The sequence below is a fragment of the Corapipo altera genome, unplaced genomic scaffold, assembly GCF_003945725.1.
Source record: "Corapipo altera isolate COAL_440 unplaced genomic scaffold, ASM394572v1 113, whole genome shotgun sequence".
Classification (NCBI taxonomy): Eukaryota; Metazoa; Chordata; class Aves; order Passeriformes; family Pipridae; genus Corapipo; species Corapipo altera.
The window spans coordinates 2,829,446-2,850,487 of NW_020884895.1; the positions used below are offsets into that span (position 1 = coordinate 2,829,446).

Sequence of the window (21,042 nt, forward strand, 5' to 3'; positions counted from 1 at the left end):
CCCAAACCCCTCAGTCCCCCCCAAATCCCTCCATTTCCCCCAACTCCAACCCTGACATCCCATTACCCACCATGCCCCCAGCCCAGAGCCAGGCACCCCCCAGCAGTCCCCAGCCCCACTTCCCCCGCCGCTGCTGCGTCTCCCCTCCGCTATTGTCAGAGGGTTGCCTCTGCCTCTGTCTGCAAAATTAATTCGGAGGTGGAGAGGGAGAATTATGTAAAGTGTGGTTATTCTGGAGCGGCGGGGGAAGCGCGGCTGATGGCAAAGTGCCTTTTTGTGTGTTTAATATGCATTTTTTTCCAGCGGTGCATTTTCAGGCGGGTAATTTGCTGTCTTTTCAGACCCCGATCAGTATCATTTCTCCGGCAATGACAGCTTTTATTTGCACTGAAATGAATGCTGCGAAATTTCCAAGAAATAGCCGAGGCCCTGTTGGCTGCCCACCCCCACAGAGCCGGGGCATGGGCCCCCACTGGCGCCTGCCCCCCGCAGCCCCCTGCCCATGGCCCCACTTGGCAGTGATGCCCTGGGGTCCTGGGCATACACACGTGCCAGTTTGCACACCCCATGTTCATGGGTGTGTGAGTTCCCCTGGGCCCCCCCTTCCTTGAGCCCTGTGTGCACATCAGCACATCACAGCTGGGGTGGGTATATAAACCCACACCAACATGTGTGCACATATAGACACCCCTTGTGCGTGTGCACATCCCCCAGCACAGCACACCCCTCCCATGTGCACATGCACACACACAGAGTCTCCTAGTCCATGCATATCGCTGCCTTAACACGCACACACACACGCATACATGTCATCTCTTGTGTGCTGGAGGGTCTCCCCCCCTTTGTATCCTCCCACACCTTGGCACAGCACTCCTGATCCAGAGCACCCAGCCACCAGGATTTGGAGGTCCCCCATTCATCCCCCTCTGCCCCAGCACAGCACAGCCCTTGGGGAAACCGAGGCACAGAAGGGGCAGGCACAGGTGGGTGCTCTCCCCACAGCCTATCACCTCTGGTCGCTGACAGCAATGGGTGGGAGCCTGGAGGAGATGCAGGGGGTATGTGTGGTTGTTTGTCTGCACATCTGTATGTTGGGAGGGAGGAAGAATGCTGTTTGTGTAGGTGTGTGCCGCGTGGGCGTTGCGCGCCGGAGTTGGTTTGCCGGAGCCGCGGTGCCGGCGTGAGATGCTGCCTTTGCAGCAGCCCTGGCGCTGTGTGTGCACACCTGGGTGTGTGCCTGTGTCAGCTCCCGGCCCGTGTCAGCCCCTGGCCCGTGTGACAGTGTGTCTGCAGCAGTGCCATGGGCACACACGTCCATGCGATGCGTGTGGGCATCTCCGGCAGGGACAGCATCCCTGCGTGCGCCCAAGCACACGTGGCCCAGGAGTGATGAATAGAGTTGTGAGGTGCCCATGCAATGGTGCACCCCACAACACTGTGGGAGGCTGCACAGTCCCAGCCTCGGGTCCCACACACGCCCAGCCATGGGTCCCCAGTTGTGGAAGAGCTGGTCCCTGGCACAGCCAAGGTTAACTGGGCTAGAGCCCATCGGCACAGTGCAGGGAAGCTTTAATTTAATGAAGTGTGAGGCTTTTTATGGGCTTTTAATTACGTGGTGATAATTAACATTATAGGCCGCCGGGTCCCACTGGTGCCCGGCTGCCCTGTGCCAGCTCCTGCCTGTTTGTAAATAAATCCCACAGGCCATGCGGTGGCCACCCCAGGGCACCCACCTCCCACAGCAGGGAGCAAAGCCAGCTCCAGCCCCCTGCCCACCCCCCAGGGCACAATCCACTGCAAAATGTGGGGAGTAAGAGTCCACACCATTTTTTCCAAACCAGCAGCACCCAACCACCTGGGTTTTTCCAGCCCTTTGGCTGAACAGAGCTGGCAGACAGCAGTGCCAGGCTTGGTGAGAGCAGGCACAGGCAGCAGTGTCATGCTTGTCACCCCCACTGGAGGCCAGCCTGGTTGGGAACAGTCCCCCCACCCCTGTGTGCCCGGGCTAATAGGAAGTGATCAATCAGGCAGCGCTGGGCACGCTGCCCATGCTCCAGGCACCCAAAGGATTTATGTCCAGTGCCCAGGCAATTTCCTGCCCTCCTCTAATCAATAAAGGGGAGCAGGGGGCAAGGCCAGCTCCCCCTTGCAGGTCATGATTGGTGGGGGAGATTAAAATGCCCCATGAAACAGGGTCCAGAGCAAGGCCAGGAGACCCAGGTGTGCAAGGAAGGACCCTCATCACAAAACGTTTCCCCCCTTCCTGCCAGGACCAGGAGCTCAGCACCCATGGGGGTGGGGGGACTACGGATTAAAGCATGTGGGCGCCCCCTCACCAACAGCATTGGGGGTTTTGAGCAAGATCAGTGGTGTCATACTCTGCGGCCATTAGGGCCAGCACCCCGCTGCTTCCCCCACGCACCCAGCCTCATGCAGGGAACCCAGGCCTCTGGGCTCCCCTCCCCCACCCTTTCCCATTTAATTTTTCCTAATGAAAGGCAGGAGGATGGCGGGGAGCCGGGGCACCAAGGTCGAGGCTGCCTTTAATCAATCCCCGCTGCTGGCTGGGTGCCCGGAGGAGCTGGCGGAGAAGAGGATGGGGGTTGCGGCAGGGGGGAATCACAGGGGGGGTTGCAGGGTGCAACCAAGGGCCTCCCAGCAGCCAACTGGGGCACTCAGTGCTTGGCACCCCCAGGAACCCTGCTATCCCCCACCACCAGTCCATAGAAAAGGCACTGTGAATGCACCATGCTGCCTGGCTGGACACCAGGGCTGTGTCTGGAACCTGCCAGGGCAGCTTTAATCCTCTGCTGGAGACAACCCCAAAAAGCAAACCCTCTTCCTGTACCTATCTCCCACCGTGGGGTACTGACCCCTCTTTGTCCACCAGGGTGGGGACACCAGGACTGGGACACTCAGGCTTAGGCTGCAAAAGGCACTGGGCAAAGGAGGGTGCAGGGAGCAGGGTGACCTAGAGTTGGGTGCTGGTGACGGCACTCACCCCGTGCACCAGCACGGTGGGGCCCAGCCCGCGGGTGAGCAGCTCCAGCTGGTGCAGGTAGAGTGGGTAGAGGCTGGTGTCGGCCGGCGGCCGTGGCAGGTAAAGGAAGCGCACGGCCGGCGCGGGGCTCTGCTCCAGGACCAGTTTGTTGGCTGCACACACGTACTCATCTGACACTTGGGCAGTGTTGGTCGGGAAGTTCACAACCCCTTCCTCTTCTTCCTCCTCCTCCTCTGCTGGTCCCCCTGGGGGTCCCCGGCAGGTTTGCCAGTGCAGGCGGGTGATGGCGTCCCAGGGCACCAGCTGGATCTGGGCCTGGATGCGCAAGTCCTTGAGGAGCTGGCGCAGCTTCTCCTCCTGGGCATGGGGCATAGTACCCGCCTCCACACAGAGGAAGAGGCGCAGGCGGGCGCGGCGCCAGGCCCGTGCCATGTTGAGGACACAGGCCATCTGCAGCAGGAACAGGCTGCAGGTGTCGGCGTAGCGGGCGCTGTCGGGCCGCAGCAGGTTGACTGGCCAGACATGGATGGTGGGCGGGGGGCTGGCAGCCCGCCGCAGCTCCCAGGCCTTGTCCAGACTCTCCAGCTGCCGGGCCAGCAGGACGTTGCGAAGCATCTTCAGGGCATCAGCCACAATGCCCACGTACTCCCGGGCTGAGAGCATCTTGGCAGTGGTGGGTGCCCGCAGCGGGGGGAAGCCCAAGGGAACCTCCTCGCGGGCGCTGCTGAAGGCAGGGTGCCGGGCTAGACCATCCTGTGGTGCCTCATCATCATAGAAGCCCAACACCAGGGTGTTGGGGCGCATTCCACCTGCCAGAAAGACCACGCCAACCCAGATGAGCAGAGGTGGAGGGCTCCACCAGCCAAGCTTGACTTTGGCATTGCTCACCCTGATGATTCCAGACCCCTCAGCATCACACATACAGATGCCTCCAAGACCCAGCTTGGCTTTGGCATAGCCCACCCAGGACCTCGCCAAGTTGGCTTTGGCAGTGCCCACAGTAGGTGCTTCCAAACCCCTTGGCATCTCCCATCCAGGTGTCTTCAAGCCCCTCAACACTGATGCCTCCAAGGCTCAACTTGGCTAGAGTACTGCTCACCCCAGATGCCTCCGAGAGCAAACCTGGCTCTGGCATTGTCTGTCCAGGTGCCTCCAAACCCCTTGGCACTTCTCAGCCCCCAGGGACAGTAGGGTGGACCCTCACCCATGTCCAGCCGAAGTGTCACTCACCAAGGCCAGAGGTGAAGAGGAGTTGCCGGACACCGTGCCGCACCGAGGGCGCAAGGGTGAGGCTGACGAAGGCCTTGACGTTCAGCTTGTCCACCAAGCTCAGCCACGAGTCCTGCTGGGACTGCAGTGGGTCTGAGGGCAGCATGTCTGGGTGGGGAGCAAAGCAAGCATCAGCAAGATGGGTACCCCATACTGGGGCTCACTTCGGTGTCCATCCCCGCTGCAGACCAGTGCCAACCCCTGCGCCCACCCCAGCACCCAGGAGACAGAGAGGGGGAAGTAGCTGCTTAAAGACAGAGATACAAAATTATACACAAATGTGTAAAAAAATACCCAGGCAGCCCCATCCCCCTCCCCGGTTTCAGGCCATTAGTCACCACAGCAACGGTGGGGAGCGGGGGAGCAGAGCCCGTGCATCCACTGGGGTGGGATGGGGACAGCCATGACGTGTGCCAGGGAGCAGGGGTGTGCAAACCAGCACACACCAGAGTGCAAACATGCCTGAAGCACCTGGACACAGAGCAGCAGGGCTGTGCTGAGTGCGTGCCCACGCGTGTGCTGGGTGTGCACAGGCGCTGACAGGGTGGCATGTGCCACGTGTGCACAGCGCTGACACGGGCAGGAGCCCCATGTGCACGTGCAGGGATGAACATTTGAGCGCACGCATGTACAAGCTTGCGGCATGTGTGTTGCAAGTATGTGCGCACAGGAGGCACAGGACAGACCCAAGCCACCAATGTCCGTCATACCAAGCCAAGCCCATGGTGCCACACATGTGCCCAAAATGCTGACACTCCCCTGCTGTGCCCACCCTGCCAAACCGGCAGCTGGGCAGCAGCATCAATCCAAGAACTCTGAGAGCACACTGGCACCAGAGCAAGGGACAGAGTCCACGAGCACTGGGGACAGTGCAGATCCTCACCCAAGTCCTGCAGTTCGACATGTCCCAGAATGTAGAGGCCGCTCTTCTTGAGGTCATTGACGAAGTCGATGAGGCGGGCGCTGCCTCGTGGGTTCTGCACCATCAGCAGCATCTGTGGGCGCCAGAACTTGACGTGGTCCTTCCGGACATCCAGCATCAGTAGGTACTTGCGCACCTGGAAGAGAGAGGGAGGGGAACAGGTGAGGAACACTTCTTTCAACAAACCACCCGTGGGGATGCCAGTCCTGAGGATGAAGCCCAGGATGGAGCTGAGCTGCCACAGGGACACCAACTTTCCACCCCAAAAGGGGACAACAGGAGGACAGGGCTCACCTGATGAAAGATGAGGGCCTGACTGATGTAGCCCCAGGTGCTGCTGGGTGAGAGGTAGTGGAGGGCAAGGAGGAGGAGGAGCAGGAAGCCCAGGCTTGCTGAGGCTGACACAGGGCTGATGAGGAACATCATGACGCAGCAGCCTGCAATGCCCAGCAGGCACGTGTGCCAGGTGAAGTACCGGAAAGTGGGCCTGGAGCAGGGAGGAGGGGAAACCTGCTACATTGCGGTGCCTATGCCAGCTGCAAGGAGGGCACAACAAGGGGAGTTGTGCCAAAGGGACACACCAGCCACCCTCAGTGATCCCACTGTGCCAGCCCAGGGCATGCTGGGCGCCCCATATGCCTGCAGGAGAGGTTATGGAGGGCAGACGGTACCTCCCAGGGCAGTGGGCAGCCCCTTGCTGCCAGCCCCTGGCAAACAGTGGCAATGATGGCCATGGGGCTGGTGCTGCCCTGGCACACTCAGGCAGAGTTAGGCAGCATGTGGCAGTGCTAGCAGCCACGGTGCTGGCTCAGTCTGGTGCGGGGAGGTGGAGGCGGGGAGGCGAGAGGCTGTTATTTTCTCTAATTGCTGTTTTTCCTGAAAGGTAATTAAAATCCTTTTCCGCTGTGCTTGATGGAGACCTCAGTGCAGGGACGGGGGGAGGCACCAGATGTGGGGGGAGCGAGGAGCCTGTTGCTACCCCACCCCAGCAGCTTACCCCAGGCACTGATCCTGCCCCATCCATGCCTGGTCAAGGGAGCAGCTGGGCAGGGTGGATGTAGGCCAAGCCCCATCCTGGTACAGACATCAGCTCTCCCTTGGGAATGGGGTGCTCTGGGGGACCCCGGGGCAGTGCCACCTGGCCCTGCTTGGGCACCACCTCTGTGCACCCAGGGGACTCTACCTACTGTGGAGTCACAGCATCCTTCACTGAGGGCAGTGGGCATCTCACGGGGGAGAGATCAGGCTCCCCCTGGCTACTCTGACAGGACCTCACATCCCAGATTTGGGCAGCCCTGCCAACCCAGCTCCATGCCAGGATACCCCACACCCTGTGCTCCATGCTGGGGCTGCCTGCCACACATATTCCTCCTTCCTGGAAGATCTTTTCTCCTCCCCCCACCCAGGATCCCCCTTCCTCCCTCCCCCTTCTCCCTTAGTTTAATTAGCACTAATGGAAAGTGGGCTCCATCACTGCTTGGCAAACAGCCCGGGGGATGCCGGCCGGGTACAGGCTATAAATTACCTCTGGAAAGCCTAAGGGGAGGGGGTGGGTGGTACCCAGTGGTGCTGGATTTATCTGTACCCACTCAGCAAAGCAATGCCAGGGCATGAGAACTGTGCCAAGCCAGTGCCATGCTGGGACCTGTCCCCTTCTCCCTCCCCAGGGATAGGGGTATCTCTGCCTCCCCTAATGCCCATGAAAGCAGTGCTCAGCATCTCTGCCCACCATCTCATCATAATGCCCAGGCATAGGGAGGCAGGGAAATCAAAACCAGAAGGATGCAGGGATGGGTGCCTCCAAGCATCTCAGTACAGTTTCTCTCCCCTGTGCCAGTGGGTACCTGAAGTTGGGGGCCGATGCCCATTCCAGTGCCAGGCAGGCCAGATTGACAGTGGCATAAACCAGGAGGAAGAAGGTGGTCACGACCCCTGCAATGGTGTTGAGCTTCCCAGAGAAGAGCACCAGCTGCAGAGAGCACAGGGTGAATGTACACCTGAGCCATCCCTGTTTACTTGGGGCATACCCAAGAGGTATGATGGGAAAGTGTACAGGCAGGAATCCCTGACCTTTGCACTGATTTATCCTTCATATAGGGGATATTTCCCACCTCAGGGAGGGAAGGGCACAACCGCAGCGGGACACCTGGGGCAGGGAGCCTGGGGGAGGAATCCCCAGGGGCAGGGGGATGTGCCAGGCTCCACAACACCCAGGCCAGGTGCCAACCCACCAACACCCAGTGAGGACAGGAAGGGAGTGTTGCCAACAAACTCACCTGCACCACCATCCAGGAGAGGATCACCGCCATCACTGGGTTCCCACTGGCAGATGTCTTCTTGGCCAGAGCCAGCGCCCGGCCTGCAGGCAGAGTGGGGAGCTTGGGCTGGGGCACCCCAGTGGGCATCAACAGGCTCAGCCACCAGCCATGAGTCCCATCCCCACCCTGGGTGCTGGGGTGGAGGCAAGTTGCAGGGCACACACAGGTGACCCAAATGGACAGATGCCAACCCACAAAGCATCACCCCCACACCAAAAAGGGAGTTCCCTGACACCAGGGCTGGTCCCCAGCAGGGTCAACCTGCTGGGTGGGCTTCAACAAGTGCCAGCGCACTCCAGGCACTCACCAAAGAGATCATCCCGGGCCAGGGCGTACAGGATGCGGGATGCCCCGATGAGGTTGCTCATGGCTGCAGAGAGGGTGGCAGCGTAGATGCCCACGGTGACCAGGGGAGGGAAGATACTGATGTCATGCAAGAAGCCATAGTCTTTCTGCAGGAGGACCCTGGAGAGAGACACAGACACACCGGCACTGCCTCGGCTCAGGCCAGGATGCCCTGGCACCAGGCACAGCCTGGTACCGATGGCCCTGGTCAGGGGACAGGTGGCCATACCTGTTGCAGGTGGCACACATGAGGAAAGCCAGCAAGTTGTAGACGAGGTAGGTGAAGAGCACAGCGGAGATGGTGCCCCGTGGGATGGAGTAGCTCGGGCGTTTCAGGTCCCCTATGGACAGGAGCAGGCAGCATTAGTGCTAACTCACAGGCACCCCCAATCTCCTCCAGACTCAGCTACCATTCCTGGTGCCACCTAGCCCAGCACCTCCTGTCCATACCCGACATGTTGGAGCCTGCCATGATGCCGGTGCAGCCATTGAACATCACCGCGAAGACGGAGCTGAAGCTCATCATCTGCCCAGTGGTGTAGTCCACCGCATAGTCACCTGCAGGACACACAGGAAGGGGCTGTGACAGGCTGTCCAGGGTGGCACTGCCCCACCATATGCCCTCTCCTCAATTTTCTTATACAAAAACCGCAGGAGAAACCACCCCATGGCACCTGCTACGTGCCCACAAGCTGCCCCCACCCTCCAGCAAGCCGCTGCTGATGTGGCAGTGCCAGTGCCATGGTGGGTATGGCACACAGGGTGCGGGGAGCCTCTCCTCACCCCCCAGGTTTTTTCGCAGGGTGTCGAGGGAGAAGCCAGTGAAGGAGCCATTCTCGATCTCTGAGCCATTGAGGTGGGGCAGGCGGATGGGCACCCTGATGGGCCGCGTGGCAAAGAAGCTGACAAGGACGGTGCCCAGGACAACCGCAACAATGAGGAAGATGAGGAAGGTGGCCTTGGCATAGATGGAGGCACCCACGAGGCACACGAGGAGGCAGAGTGCCAGCAGCACAGTGCCATAGAGCAGCTCGTACCAGTAGCTCTGGGGCAGGACGTGGACACCCGTGCCTGCTTTTTGCCCTAGGGAGAGACAAGTCAGGATCAGTGAGACTCAGAGGGGGCATTACCGAGAGACAAGAGCCACTGGCATTGTGCCAGGCATGATGGGCAACAACTCACTAGCCAGAGGGCTAGGTGAGCCATGCTGGCTATGCTGGGCACAGTGCTTGGCATGCATGGTAAGGGACACCTGCTGTCCCCTGCCACTATACACGGGGGTACTTACCAGGCGGGATCCCAAAGCTGTCTACCACTGCCTCCACCAGCCCCAGCACGTAGAGGGCGCTGCCACACACATTGGCCAGGAAAAACATGATCCCAATGCTGCCCCCGAACTCTGGGCCCAGGGCACGGCTGATCATATCTTGCTTGAGTCAAGGGAAGATGTCAGCAGCCCAAATGACCATCAGGTGCCCCCACCCCTCTCTCACAGGCCAACAGGGTCCCAGCCTCAGTGTGGCACCTCAAGGTCACTGGGTAGTCACCCAGCTTTGGCCCACATGCTCTGCCCCAGCAGCACCCACAGCGAAGGATACAGTAGGCTCCTCCAGCATCCAGCGCCCCGTTGGTGGCGATGGCACACACAGACAGCACCGTCATGCCGATGATGAAATAGGCCACTGCGAACATGGCCAGGGCCTGGTACAACCCAGCATGACCCACCACAAACCCTGTCGCAGACAAGGGAGAGGTCAACGTGTCCCTTAGCTGGGAATGGGCCACCTCCATGACGGAGCCCCTGGGCACAGCCAGCACACAGAGCTCACCCCACTGATGTATGCGGCTGCTCCCATCCCCACACCCACAGCTCCCCTGAGGACATGCCAGCCCTTTCCTTGCCAGGGTGGGGATGTTCCCACCTCCCACCCACAGCAGCACCCACTGGTGTCCCTACCTCAGGGCATCTCAATCCTCCTGCCATGCCAGGCCCAGGCATGCCCAAAACCCCAACAAACAGGGCATAGGCTCTGCTGCCCACCTGGGGGATGCTGGGAACCCTGTGCCTGGATGTCACCCTTGTGTCCCAGTGAAGGGAGTGAGGCACTCCCCACAGGGTTCCCGTTGCTGCCCTGCTCACCCACAGCAGAGCAGGAAGCAGAAGCAGCTCTGGGTGTCCCTGCCAGCCAGGGCACCACTCCCCCGTGGGGGTGTGTGTGTATTCTGTGTTGAGAGGGCACACAGAGCTTCACCAGCCCTGCTGATGGGAGGATCCTGGCTGGCAGTGCTGTGGGCAGGAAGAGGCCACCCGCGGAATGTGGGTGCTGCCCTATCTCAGCCACAAGCCAGGCCACAGACATGCCCGTGGGGAGGCAAGGGGGGGTGATGGGGGCACCAGCACCACAAGGGGCCCTTGGGGTGCCAGGCTGGGTTTGGGGGCACCCAAACCTCTGTGGTCCCCAGAGGGCTGGAGGGTGCTCGAGTGCCAAAAACAAGGGCAGGCAGGGGGGTTGGTGGAAATAAAGGGGTGCCCCAAAAGCAGTGCAGGGGTGAGTAGGAGGGAGTGCTCACCCTGGAGATCTGAGGACCCTCTGAGGTGTGGAGGAAACGGGGAACTGACGGGGGGAAAGTTCCTCTTCCTGGCAGCTTCCCTCCCGCTCCGCCCCATACTTCCCCTCCAACACATCTCTGGGTGGGGGGACCCTGGTGCCCGCTGTTGGGTTGGGGGATCAGAGCCTGTGTGAGGACTCTGAGCAGGGGAGTTGGAAGGGAGCAAGCAATGCCAGGGGAGAGCCGTGCCCCCAGTGTGGGGGCCCCCCAGGCAGGGGAAGGGGCTCAAGGCCCCCCTCCCAGCCCCCTGGGGCTCATGGGCCTCTGGGCATGCAGCCAACTCTCGCCTTGGGCTTTCCGTGGGCGGAAAGTGAAAGAGGAAAAGCTTTTCCCGTTCCTGGACCAGGGCGGACACTGTGTGCCTCGGGCCTCTGCCTGCCCCGGGCCATGCAGGGGCACCCCAGGGCCCCCCAAAACGCTGCCAGTTGCCCCAGTCCATGCCCAACCTGTCCTCCGAGTTCTCCCAGGGGTCACAGTAACAGATCCATAACCCAAACTGGGGGCAGACTGGGAACCAGTCTGTACCCTTTTTACACACAGAGAGGGGTAGCCGGGTGTCTGACAGGGCCCTGCTCTTGGGACATCAGGTGTGATGTGCGAGAGAACTGGGGTGGTGGAGCCTGGCACTGGGGGATGGCCGGGAAGCAGTGGGGTCCCAGCACTGTGAGACAGGTGGCACGAGGGCACTGGAATCCCATTTAGGGAAGGCACTGGAAAGACACAGGAGTTCTACCCCAGGGACACTAGGGGTGCCCACCCCAGTGGACCGGGGTCGCTTACAGGGGTCCCTAACTGGATTCCTGTCCTGCAGGTTCCTGTCCCTCGGTCCCCAGGCCCCAGGCTGGAGGGATCAAGCAGGGACACACAGCACCGGGACCCCAGCCCGGGACAGAACTGAGTGGGCACAGGGAGGGCACTGGGACCCCAGACTGGGGGCACTGGCGTAACCACTGGAGAGGAGCACTGGGACTCCAGAGACGGAGGCTCAGAAGAGGGCACTGGGAGGGCACTGGGGACCCGGACTGCGGGGCTCGGAGCTCCAGATGCGGGGGGTCCGGGCCTGAGGGTAACACACACGAGGCCCGGGCTGGGGGTACCAGGCAGGGCTGATGAGCCTCAGGGGGCCCCGGGCCGCGGCGGGGAGCGGAGGGCGCCCCGGGGGCGGCGGCACTCACCGAGGCGCAGGAAGAGGACGACGCTGAACATGGAGAGCAGCGTGGGCACCACAACGCCCAGGAACGTGGGCAGCTTGCGGGGGGCGGCGGCGGCCCGGCCGCGCTCCCGACCCCGCTCCTCCTCAGCCGAGCCGCCGCAGAGGCGGTACGTGAGCAGCGCGCTCCGCTCTGAGCTCTCCATGGCTCGGCGCGGCTCGGGCCCCGCCAGCCCCGAAAAACGCCCGGTCCCCCTCCCGGTCCCGCTCCCGGTCCCGCCCCGCCGACCCGGTCCCGACCCGCCGGACCCCGCCCTCGCCCCGCCCCCGCACATGGCCCCGCCCCCGTCCCGCAGAACAGGCCACGCCTCCAAACCCGCCCCACCATTGGCCCCGCCCCGCCGGGACAGGCCCCGCCCCCAGTCCAGCCCAACCATCGAGGCCCCGCCCCCTGCCACCTGACCGTGCCCCTTTATTGGCCCCGCCCACAGTCCCCCGCTTTCGTCATGACCCCTGTCCCAAAATACTACCCCATCCTCATCCCCTCCACCGCCCCCCCAGCCCCACCCCGACACCCCCACAGTGATCCCCTCACAGCCTCAGCGTCACCCCATACCCTGAACCCCCACAACCCTCGGCCCTCCCGGGGTCTCCGCACTCTGATACCCGGCCCTGGCATCCCCCTTGCACTCCTGAACTCGCCCCACTCCTCCCGGCATCCCAATTCCCCCCTCTGCATCGCCACACGCCCCCTGCCCCCGACCCCCCAGCGGACGAGACCCCGATACCGACCCTGGCACCCCCATCCCGCCCGCCGCGCCCCGGGCATCCCCGGGAACTCCGGTACAGCCGCCGCCGGTGGCCGCTCCCCCGCCCCGCGGCGCTGCCGGCCGGGCTCTGCTGCCCGCGCCAATTACCGGACAATCGGGGCCCCGGGGGCGCCGACCCCCCCCGCCCGCCGCCGGGGCTGGGATCTGCCCGGGCCCCGGGGTCCCACTGCCACTGCCGCCCGGGGCGGCCGAGCGCCTCGCCAATTAGGTTAATGGGGTTGGCACTGGCACCGGGGCCGGGAGCGGGGGGCACGGTGCGGCCGGGGCCGAACCCCACGCCAGCCTCAAGTACCCGCATGGGCGCCGGCCGCGGTCACCGAGCGGCTGGACCCCCACGTGTCACGGGTGGGGAGGGGGATCCGTGCGGGGACACCGGGGCGGGGCGCGGGTCCGCTGTTCCTTGTGCCGCGGCCATGTGGCCCCCCGCCCGTCTCCGCGTCCCCCGTGGGGCGGAGGCGTAGCGTGCCCCCGCGGCCGAGGTGGGAGCCCAGCGGGGCCGGGGCTTTCATCTGCGGCGGGCCTGTCGCCGTGCCAGCCGCGGGCAGCCCGCGCCTTTGATGTGCCACTGAAGCGGCATTGTCCGAGCCCTGCTGGCACCATCGCGGCCGGGGGGGCCAGGGGGAGCGCGGGCACGGAGGCGCTCCTGCCCCTAATGGGGACGGACACCCCTTGGACTCGAAATGCGGATGGGGACATGGGCACCTCCTGCACCTAATGGGGACAGAGAGCGGGACATAGGTACTCCCTAAGGAGGAAAGAGATAGGGGGACGGTCACCCCCTGTCCCGCAGTGGACATGGGGACACGGGCACCCCTTGCCGCTAACAACGACAGAAAAAAGGACATGGGCACCCTCCAAACGGATGTGGGACCCAGAAACACCAGTCCCCTTTACAGGGACAGAGGTGGGGGCATGGGCATCCCCTACATCCCAAAGAGGTGACAGAGATGCAGCCGCGCCCTGTCCCGCCGCAGGAACTGAAGCTGAGCCCGTGGGCACAGGAAGGCGGCAATGGGAGCAGGACGGTGGCATCCCAAAAGCGTGGGACCAATGACAAGCCGAGCGGCAGGCACGGAGGCATCCTCTCCAACTGGGCTGGTGAGTGTAGCCCCCCCATTCCTGGGGCCAAGGCTGCCCCCAACCCGGGCCCACTGCTTAACAAGGACAGAAAGGACAAGCAAGAAGGACAGCCGGTGCCCCGGCCCCACCTGCCCCCAGCCCCCTCCCCGGGGCACATCCTCCCTCCTGCACCCCAGGCAGGACACGAGAAACTGGGAGAGAAATCGCAGGGGGGTCCCTGGGGACAGCCTGTGCTCAGCACGGGGGTGGCGGTGCTGGGCACGGGATGGCCCGTCCAGCCAGGGCTGGGCTAGCACAGAGAGAGGAGGACCCCCCCGCGGAGTCCCCCCTCCTCCCCTTCCCCCGCCTTGTCCGCCCGACCGCTCCCGGCCCGCTGCCCGCCTTTGAAACCGCCGGCGGGGCTCCCACGCCCAGCCCGGGCCCCCCGCGCCCGCAGCCGCCGGTGCGTTCCCACCCGCCCGGGGCCCGCAGGAGGGAGGGTGGCGCGGCCGGGGCTTGGCGTGAAAATGATCAAGGGCCGCGGGCAGCGCCGGAGCGCAGCGCCCGTCTGATGCTGCCCGCCCGGAGGCCCCGTCGAACAAAGGCGGCATTGAGGCCCCGGCTGCGCCCCCCCCCGCGCCCCCCGCCCCGAGCTGGCATCTTGGCGCGACATTAATGAACTCGCCTGTTTGTGCTCCCCCGGCCCCTCTCTCCTCCCACCGCCCGGGGGGCACCGTATATATCCATCCCTCCTCTCCCGCCTCGGGCATTTCGGGGGCTCCCCCCTCCTGCCCCCCTTTGCCCGCCCGGGGATGGAGCGAGGAGGGAAGAGGACGCGGGGAGCTCTTCTCGGGGTCCGCCTGGTCCCCCCCGTGCTTCTGCTGCTCCTGCTGCTGCTGCAGCTGGTGGGAGGGGTCCCCCTGGGCCAGGGGCTGTATCCCATGCCGGCCAGCATCCTACAAGGTCAGTGGGGCACGGGAACGGGGGCATCTTTGTGGGACGGTTTGGCTGTGGACAGGGCTGCTGTAGGAGCTGGGACCCCTGGGTTCACTCTCAGGAAGGGAGGGAGCACAAGCAGAATGGCCAGGTCCCTGGTGAAGACCCCCAGATCCCAGGACACACCTGTGCTGCCTGGACTGGGTGTCAAGTGCTGCCAGTGGCACTAGGGGACACAGGGGATGCAGGGTGCCCTGTGTCCTCCCTCCTGCCCAGGTACCTTTGCCAACCCCAGGGAACATTCTGCCAGGGCATGGCCAGCAGGAAGGTGATCACAGGTAGGGACACATGGGGGGACGCACATACAGGGCACACACAGGACTGTACACACATGGGGACATGCAGACCCTGGCACACACAGGTGTGCACTCACAGTGCACACACAAGTGTGTACAGAGGTACCTGCACACTGACACATGTGGGCACACCTGCCCAGGCTCACACCCTGCTGTATGCCCACATTTGCACACACATCTGTCCATGGGGTCTCCACAGAGACCTGGGTAAACACCCAAGTGCCCATGTGCCAACCAGCAGAGAAGTGACACTAACGGTTGTCACCTTAGGCAATGTCAACAGGTGACAGGCTGTGCCCAGCCTTACACCCACCACAGAGATATCAGGGCACAGGCACCAGGCGGGCTGGGGGCACCCCGTGGCTGCGGTGGGGGGCAGTGGTGGAGGCTCTGGGAGTCTGAGCACCCTGTGTGTGTCCATCAGCACTGTCGAGCCGTGGGACGCTCGTGCTGGAGGCAGCACTAAGGAGCGCACTGCTGGCACTGGAGCGGGCGCTGTCCGAGCAGCAGCGGCAGCGAGGGGCCTGTGGACTCTGTGCCCCCTGCCTCTTCCCACCTTGCGCCAACATCACTGGCCATTGCCCACGTGAGTCATGACCCCACGGCCCCCACTGCCCCATCCCCAGGAGGCCTTACCCAAACAGAGCCCAGGATCCCCACCCAAACACAGTCCAGGGGTCCTATCCTAACACCATCCTGTGCCCAAAGGACCCTACCAAAACCTGCACCCATGCCTAGAAACCCCTGCCAAATATTTCTTTGGGTCCTTACCAAAGCACCACCTCATCCACTAGAAATCCTAACAAAATTGGACCCCAAGATCCTACTCAAACTGTACCTTCTCCCCTATTGGCTTACCCTACAGGCTTTACCAAAACTGCCCGGATTCCCAAAATATATCCCTAACTGCTAGAGACTCTACCAAAACACCACCTGAAGACCCTACCCAAGCAGTTCCCATCTTCTCTGTATCCTACCCAATCACCTGAAGCCCTATCCAAACCATTGCCTGATCCCTTGTCTCCTTTTCAGAGATCCCCTCAAAAACATATCCCAGTACACAGAAGACCCTACCAAAATGTGCTGACTACACAGCTTATCATGCCCCCTTCCCACCCGCACCAAAGCAGAACTCAGGGTGGCCTGGGCAGAGGTGGGCAGGGAGGACATGATGATGCTCACAGCCCTGCTGTTCTTGCAGCACCAGCTGTGCCCCCAAGCTGCCAGGCCCTGCTGGATGCCCAGGCACTGCCCGAGCTGCCCCAGCGCAACTGGGCACTGAGCCAGGCCTGTGCCCCCTACCAGCACCTGTGCCCACCTGAGGGGGCCCCACACACCTGTGCCCCACTCAGCGCCCGGCTCTGCCAGCACCGCCTCCAGGAGTGCCGTGAGTGGGCACCTGCATCCCCCTGGCTCCTCCCAGAGAGGGAAGACCATACGATAAAAAACGGGGCATTCCCAGGGGAGGTTTGGAGGGGATATGGGACATTGGCAGTGATGTGATACTGGGACGGAGTTGGGGAATGGAGAAAGTGGGGGTACAATAGAACGATGGGGTATCTTTGGTAGGATGGAAGGTTGGGAGGAATGTTGGGATCTGGGATAAGAGGTGGAGATTTGGGGGATGGAGGTATTGGGAAGGATGAGCACTTTTGGGAGAATGGGACATTGAGAGGTAATGGAGAATCTGGGAGGGAGAAGGGGGCAAGCAAAGGTGGCTGAGAGATTGCGGACACTGAGTCACTGGGGGTGCAAGCACTCCTGGGGTGGTACACGGGTGTTTGTTCGGGATGATGGGGGTCTGGAGGCACTGAGAGTAACTGGGGGGAATTGAGGACAGCAGGGATGCACTGGTGCCTTGACAGCCTGTCCCTGCAGAGACGGCAGCCGCGGCCCCGGGTCCTGACGCAGCAGCAGAGGTGGCAACGCCAGGTGAGCAGGGGCGGCCCCGCAGTGCCCACGCCACCCCCCCCCACCACGCCAGCGGGCGCCCCCGGCCCCCGGCTGCCTGCTGGGCCGGGGGGCAGAGGTTAGCGTCGGCAGCTGCCGGGCTGCGGGGTGCCCCCGGCCCTCCGCCCGCTCGCCTCCGTGAGCACGATGAGGCTTGACAGCGCGCCCGACGTGCCTGAGACCCCGCCACCCCCTCCACCTGCCGCGACCATCCCCGGACGCCCCGTGCCCACCTGGCAGAGGGAGTGTCCCAGCAGCAGGGCTGCAGGACCCCCTCTCACCCCGGCTTTGTTTCCCAGGGAGCTGTGGGCACCGTGGGGGTCCACAAGCCAATGCCACGGCCCCCCGCGGACGGATCATGGGCGGCAGCGTGGCCCCGCGGGGCGCCTGGCCCTGGCTGGTGTCGGTGCGGCTGCACGGGGAGCTGATGTGCGGAGGGGTGCTGGTGGGGCGCTCCTGGGTCCTCACCGCGGCACACTGCTTTGGCGGGTACGGCGTGGGGCACAGCAATGCGGAGATGATGTCCCTGCAGAGGGGGGCACGGGCTGGTACCCCAACATCCCTGTAACTAACTGCCCCCCACCCTGCCAGGAATCGTAATGAGCTGGCGTGGACGGTGGTGGTGGGCGACCACGAGCTGGGAAAGCCGGGTGTGGGCGAGAGGGCAGTGCCCATCCGACGCATCCTGCCTCATCCTAAGGTGGGTGGAGGTGGGCACCCCCCTGACCTCCCTGTGCATGCCCGAGGGCCCCCCACTGACACCCCCCCATCTCCTTCCAGTTTAACCCCAAGACGTTTCACGGAGACCTGGCGTTGCTGGAGCTGGCAGTGCCGCTGGCCCCGTCACCCACCGTCAGCCCCGTGTGCCTTCCCAGTGGCCCCACAGAGCCCAGTCCTGGCACTCCCTGCTACATCGCGGGCTGGGGCTCCCTCTATGAAGGTAAAGCCACTCTGACACCCCGTGGGGTGTCCCCCTCTGTGCCCTCTCGTGTGCCAAGTCCCAATGCACCAAGCCAGGGCACAGAGACGTCCAGGCACAGGGGACACTGCAATCGGTGCATTGCCTGGCAGAGGGACCAGTGGCTGATGTGGTGATGGAGGCACAGGTGCCCCTGCTCAGCCAGGAGACATGCCGGGGTGCCCTGGGCAAGGACCTGCTCACCAGTGCAATGTTCTGTGCTGGGTACTTGTCTGGAGGCATCGATTCCTGTCAGGTAACACCTGGGCCTAAGGGACTGCTGTTACACCACCTCAAAAATCCCTTGTGGCACACAGGGCTGCTGAGCACGTGCCACAGCTAGTCAATGTGGTTGGGGTCCCAGCCAAGACCAATGGATGAGCATCTCCCCCACAGGGCGACTCAGGGGGCCCACTGGCATGCCAAGACCCCACTTCACACCACTTTGTCCTCTACGGTATCACCTCGTGGGGTGACGGCTGTGGTGAGCGGGGCAAACCGGGAGTCTACACCCGCGTCACTGCCTTCACGGACTGGCTCAGCCTCCAGATGGACTGTGAGTGCCACTGGCTGCACGGTAGGGGGGACGGAGACACCCAGAGAGGTTTCAGCACCTCATTGCAGCCCCGGTTCTCTCACAGCTGCCCCTGGCAGCCGAGAACCGAGCTGCTTCGACCTGCTGGCACTGGCCCAGCTGCCCCCAGAGCGGCAGAACCCTGAGCGCGCCCGTCTCTGCACCTTCTATGCTGGATCCTGCCGGGCACCTCAGGGCCGGGCCACCTGTGCCCGCCTGGCTGAGGAGACCTGCCGTGCCAGGATAAGACGATGTGGTGAGCTGGGGGACTGTGGCAGGGCTAGGGTATGGGGAGGGACCCCATTTCTGGCAGCAAGAGGTTGGTGTGGTGCCAGGGCCATGTGCCCACAGGGTCCTCTCTGCCCACAGAGCTGCACTCCTATGCCCAGACCCTGGTGGATCTCCTGCGCCAGGCTGGGGACTTCATCCGAAACCAGTTTGATTTCTCCTTCCTCAGCCGCACTCTGCCCCAGCTCCTGGGCAAGATCTATGGGCATTTCTTCCCCTCCCGTGTCCGCAGGGATATCCCAGGTACTCTCCTGTGTTGGACCACCCCACATCCACTTGGGGTCCCATCAGTCTCCCCTGAGCTGATGGCTGGAGCACCAGCAGCCTGCCCTGTCACCCCCATGGGATTCCCCTTCCCTTTGTCTCTCCTGTCCCCTTCTTGTCCCCTCAGAGCTGGCTGTGGCAGGGGGCCACTCAAGGCCCACAGCAGAGGGACCCCAGAAAGTCCCCACCAGGTGAGGCATGGTCGGCATGGGACGAGGGGCTAAAAGGGTTGGGGAGGTGGTCAAGATGACAGTGGGCACTGGCACGGCTTTTGGGGACAGCCTGAACACTGGGGTCCTGTTCCTCCTGCAATGAGGGCACTCTCCCAGAGGTGCCCAGTGGGGTGCACAGGGTGGCACTGCCCTGGGGATGGGTGCTGCTGGACACCAGTCTGAGCTCACCTCATGTGCTTGCAGGTGGGGGGCCAGGCGGCTGCCACCCTTTGCAGACCTCTTTGCGGCAGTGGGACCCCAGTTGCAAGACTGGATGGAGGCACTGAGGGCCATGGAGGGGAGCAGTCCCCCAGTGCCCACAATGGACAGGGAACAGCTCCCCGGGGAGATGCAGCTCTTTCTGCAGGTATGTGGGAAGGGACAGGCTGGGGGAGCCCCTGCCCCTCTGGTGACTGTGACACCAGGGACATCTCATGGGTCTATTGTCCCCTGTGCAGCCATCTCACTTTACCACTACAAAGGGGGCATCTCATCCTCCCCAGTTGAAACCAGCGCTCCCAGTCCAGGCAGTGCAGAGCCATGGGTCTGACCCTGCAGCTCAGGATCTGACCCAACACTGCCACAAACAGTTGCATGTCCCCAGTGCCCCATCTGACACAAGCCCAGCTGTGCCCTGCACTCTGCTGCCGGGCACCTGGCTGTTCTCAGAGGTATCCTGTGGGTACCCCATCACCTTGCCTTCCCTTCAGCAGGGTGAGGATGTGGTGGAGGAGATGGTGGGACAGGGACGAGCCTTCCTCACCCAGCTGCGGGCAGAGTTGGACCTTGGCACTGCCTTGGAAACTATGGAGCCACGACAGGCACCCGGAGAGCTGGCAGGGACCCCCCTGCCAAACCGTGAGCCCTGTGAGCCTGGAGGGTCTGGGGGCAGTGGGAAGTCCACCCTCCGGCCGGCTCTGTGCCCGGACAGTGCCCACTGGCTGTGTCCCTGCGAGGAGTGTCACATCTCTCTCGGTGGCAGGGTCCGCACTGAGGGAGAAACGTGAGCTGGTGTCCACAGAGCTGCCCAGGGTGGAGGAGGAGGAGGAGGAGGAGGCAGGTGCCAGCAAAGGTAAGCTCCCACAAACCCTGCAGGATGCCACGTGCCACCATGGGGACAGTGACAACCCCAGCCTCAGCCTTGCACCCTGGTCCCAGGATTGCTAGTCCCATTTCAGTGGGACAGCCCTTGGTTATATCCCTTTCCACAGGGACTCATGCTCCCATAGTGTCCCCAGAGCAAGGGTGCTCCTCCCTAGGCTGGGCCACAGCATGGCATCCCCACAATTCACCCTGATGTCCCCCTCCATGTTTCTCCTGCCCATTCCCGGGGTTGCAGCCTGCCCCAGCCTCAACGAGTCGGCAGTGCGGGTGGGTGCGGTGCGTGACCTGTACGCCTGGGTGCTGCAGGTGCCCGAGACTGACCTGGCCATGACCTTCCAGGAGGTGAGTGCCTTGTCCAGCCACTCAGAGCCCCCCGCCCTGGCAACCGATAAATGCTGCCCCCCAGCCCATTACTGTCCTGCTCTGCCCCTGGCTCCCCCAGGGGATTCATGGTGCCGTCGTCTCCCTGCAGATCCTCGTGGACCTGGGCTCCAAAAACACCAAGGGACTGTACCGAGCGCAGGTGCGGGCCACTGTAGGGGGCCGGCCCACGGCCTTCACTGGCCTTGTGGGGCTGGAGAGCGACTCGCTGGCCCGCAGCATGCCCGGCCTCGTCGCTCTGGCGCTCGAAGCGCTGAAAACCTAATGGTGCCCCTGGAGCAGCATTCCAGCATGGGGAGAGGGCACTGGGGCAGGTGTCCCTTATGTCCTTCAAACACAGTCCCCTCCCTGCCTCAGGCTCTTCCGCCCTCATCGTGCCCCAGCTTCCCTCTTCCCATCAGCACTTCCTGGCTTTCCCCCAGGGCAATGGTGCCCCAGGCAGTACCCGGAGCACCTCAGCCAGGAATCACAGTCCTCCTCTCTCCTGGGACCACCCACCTTGGCAATCCTCACCC

At 63.2% G+C, this 21,042-nt stretch overlaps 2 protein-coding genes across 3 annotated transcripts; one reads left to right on the plus strand and one right to left on the minus strand.

The window, feature by feature from the left end:
• Positions 1-339: 339 nt before the first annotated feature.
• Positions 340-11,869, minus strand: SLC12A9 (solute carrier family 12 member 9). 2 transcript variants are annotated; one of them, XR_003528396.1, is made up of 14 exons: positions 11,641-11,869; positions 9,454-9,588; positions 9,144-9,281; positions 8,639-8,938; positions 8,306-8,413; positions 8,085-8,196; positions 7,818-7,975; positions 7,469-7,551; positions 7,037-7,161; positions 5,487-5,679; positions 5,154-5,328; positions 4,232-4,378; positions 549-3,810; positions 340-479 (listed from the first exon to the last, which is right to left on the minus strand). XR_003528396.1 is itself a non-coding variant. In XM_027647590.1 (13 exons), the coding sequence occupies exons 1-13, from the start codon at positions 11,819-11,821 to the stop codon at positions 2,972-2,974; spliced, it is 2,694 nt and encodes an 897-aa protein (XP_027503391.1). In that variant the 5' UTR covers positions 11,822-11,869; the 3' UTR covers positions 340-2,971. The 2 variants fall into 2 exon arrangements, 1 of the variants encoding a protein (XP_027503391.1); XM_027647590.1 differs by having other exon boundaries at positions 340-3,810.
• A 2,447-nt stretch (positions 11,870-14,316) lies between these two features.
• On the plus strand, positions 14,317-20,792 carry PRSS56 (serine protease 56). Its single transcript, XM_027647657.1, has 17 exons — positions 14,317-14,467; positions 15,221-15,382; positions 15,998-16,183; positions 16,675-16,728; positions 17,046-17,235; positions 17,338-17,446; positions 17,527-17,686; positions 17,818-17,960; positions 18,101-18,260; positions 18,346-18,534; positions 18,648-18,809; positions 18,958-19,021; positions 19,247-19,409; positions 19,756-19,909; positions 20,025-20,113; positions 20,372-20,488; positions 20,619-20,792. The coding sequence occupies exons 1-17, from the start codon at positions 14,317-14,319 to the stop codon at positions 20,790-20,792; spliced, it is 2,427 nt and encodes an 808-aa protein (XP_027503458.1).
• The last annotated feature ends 250 nt before the right edge of the window (positions 20,793-21,042 follow it).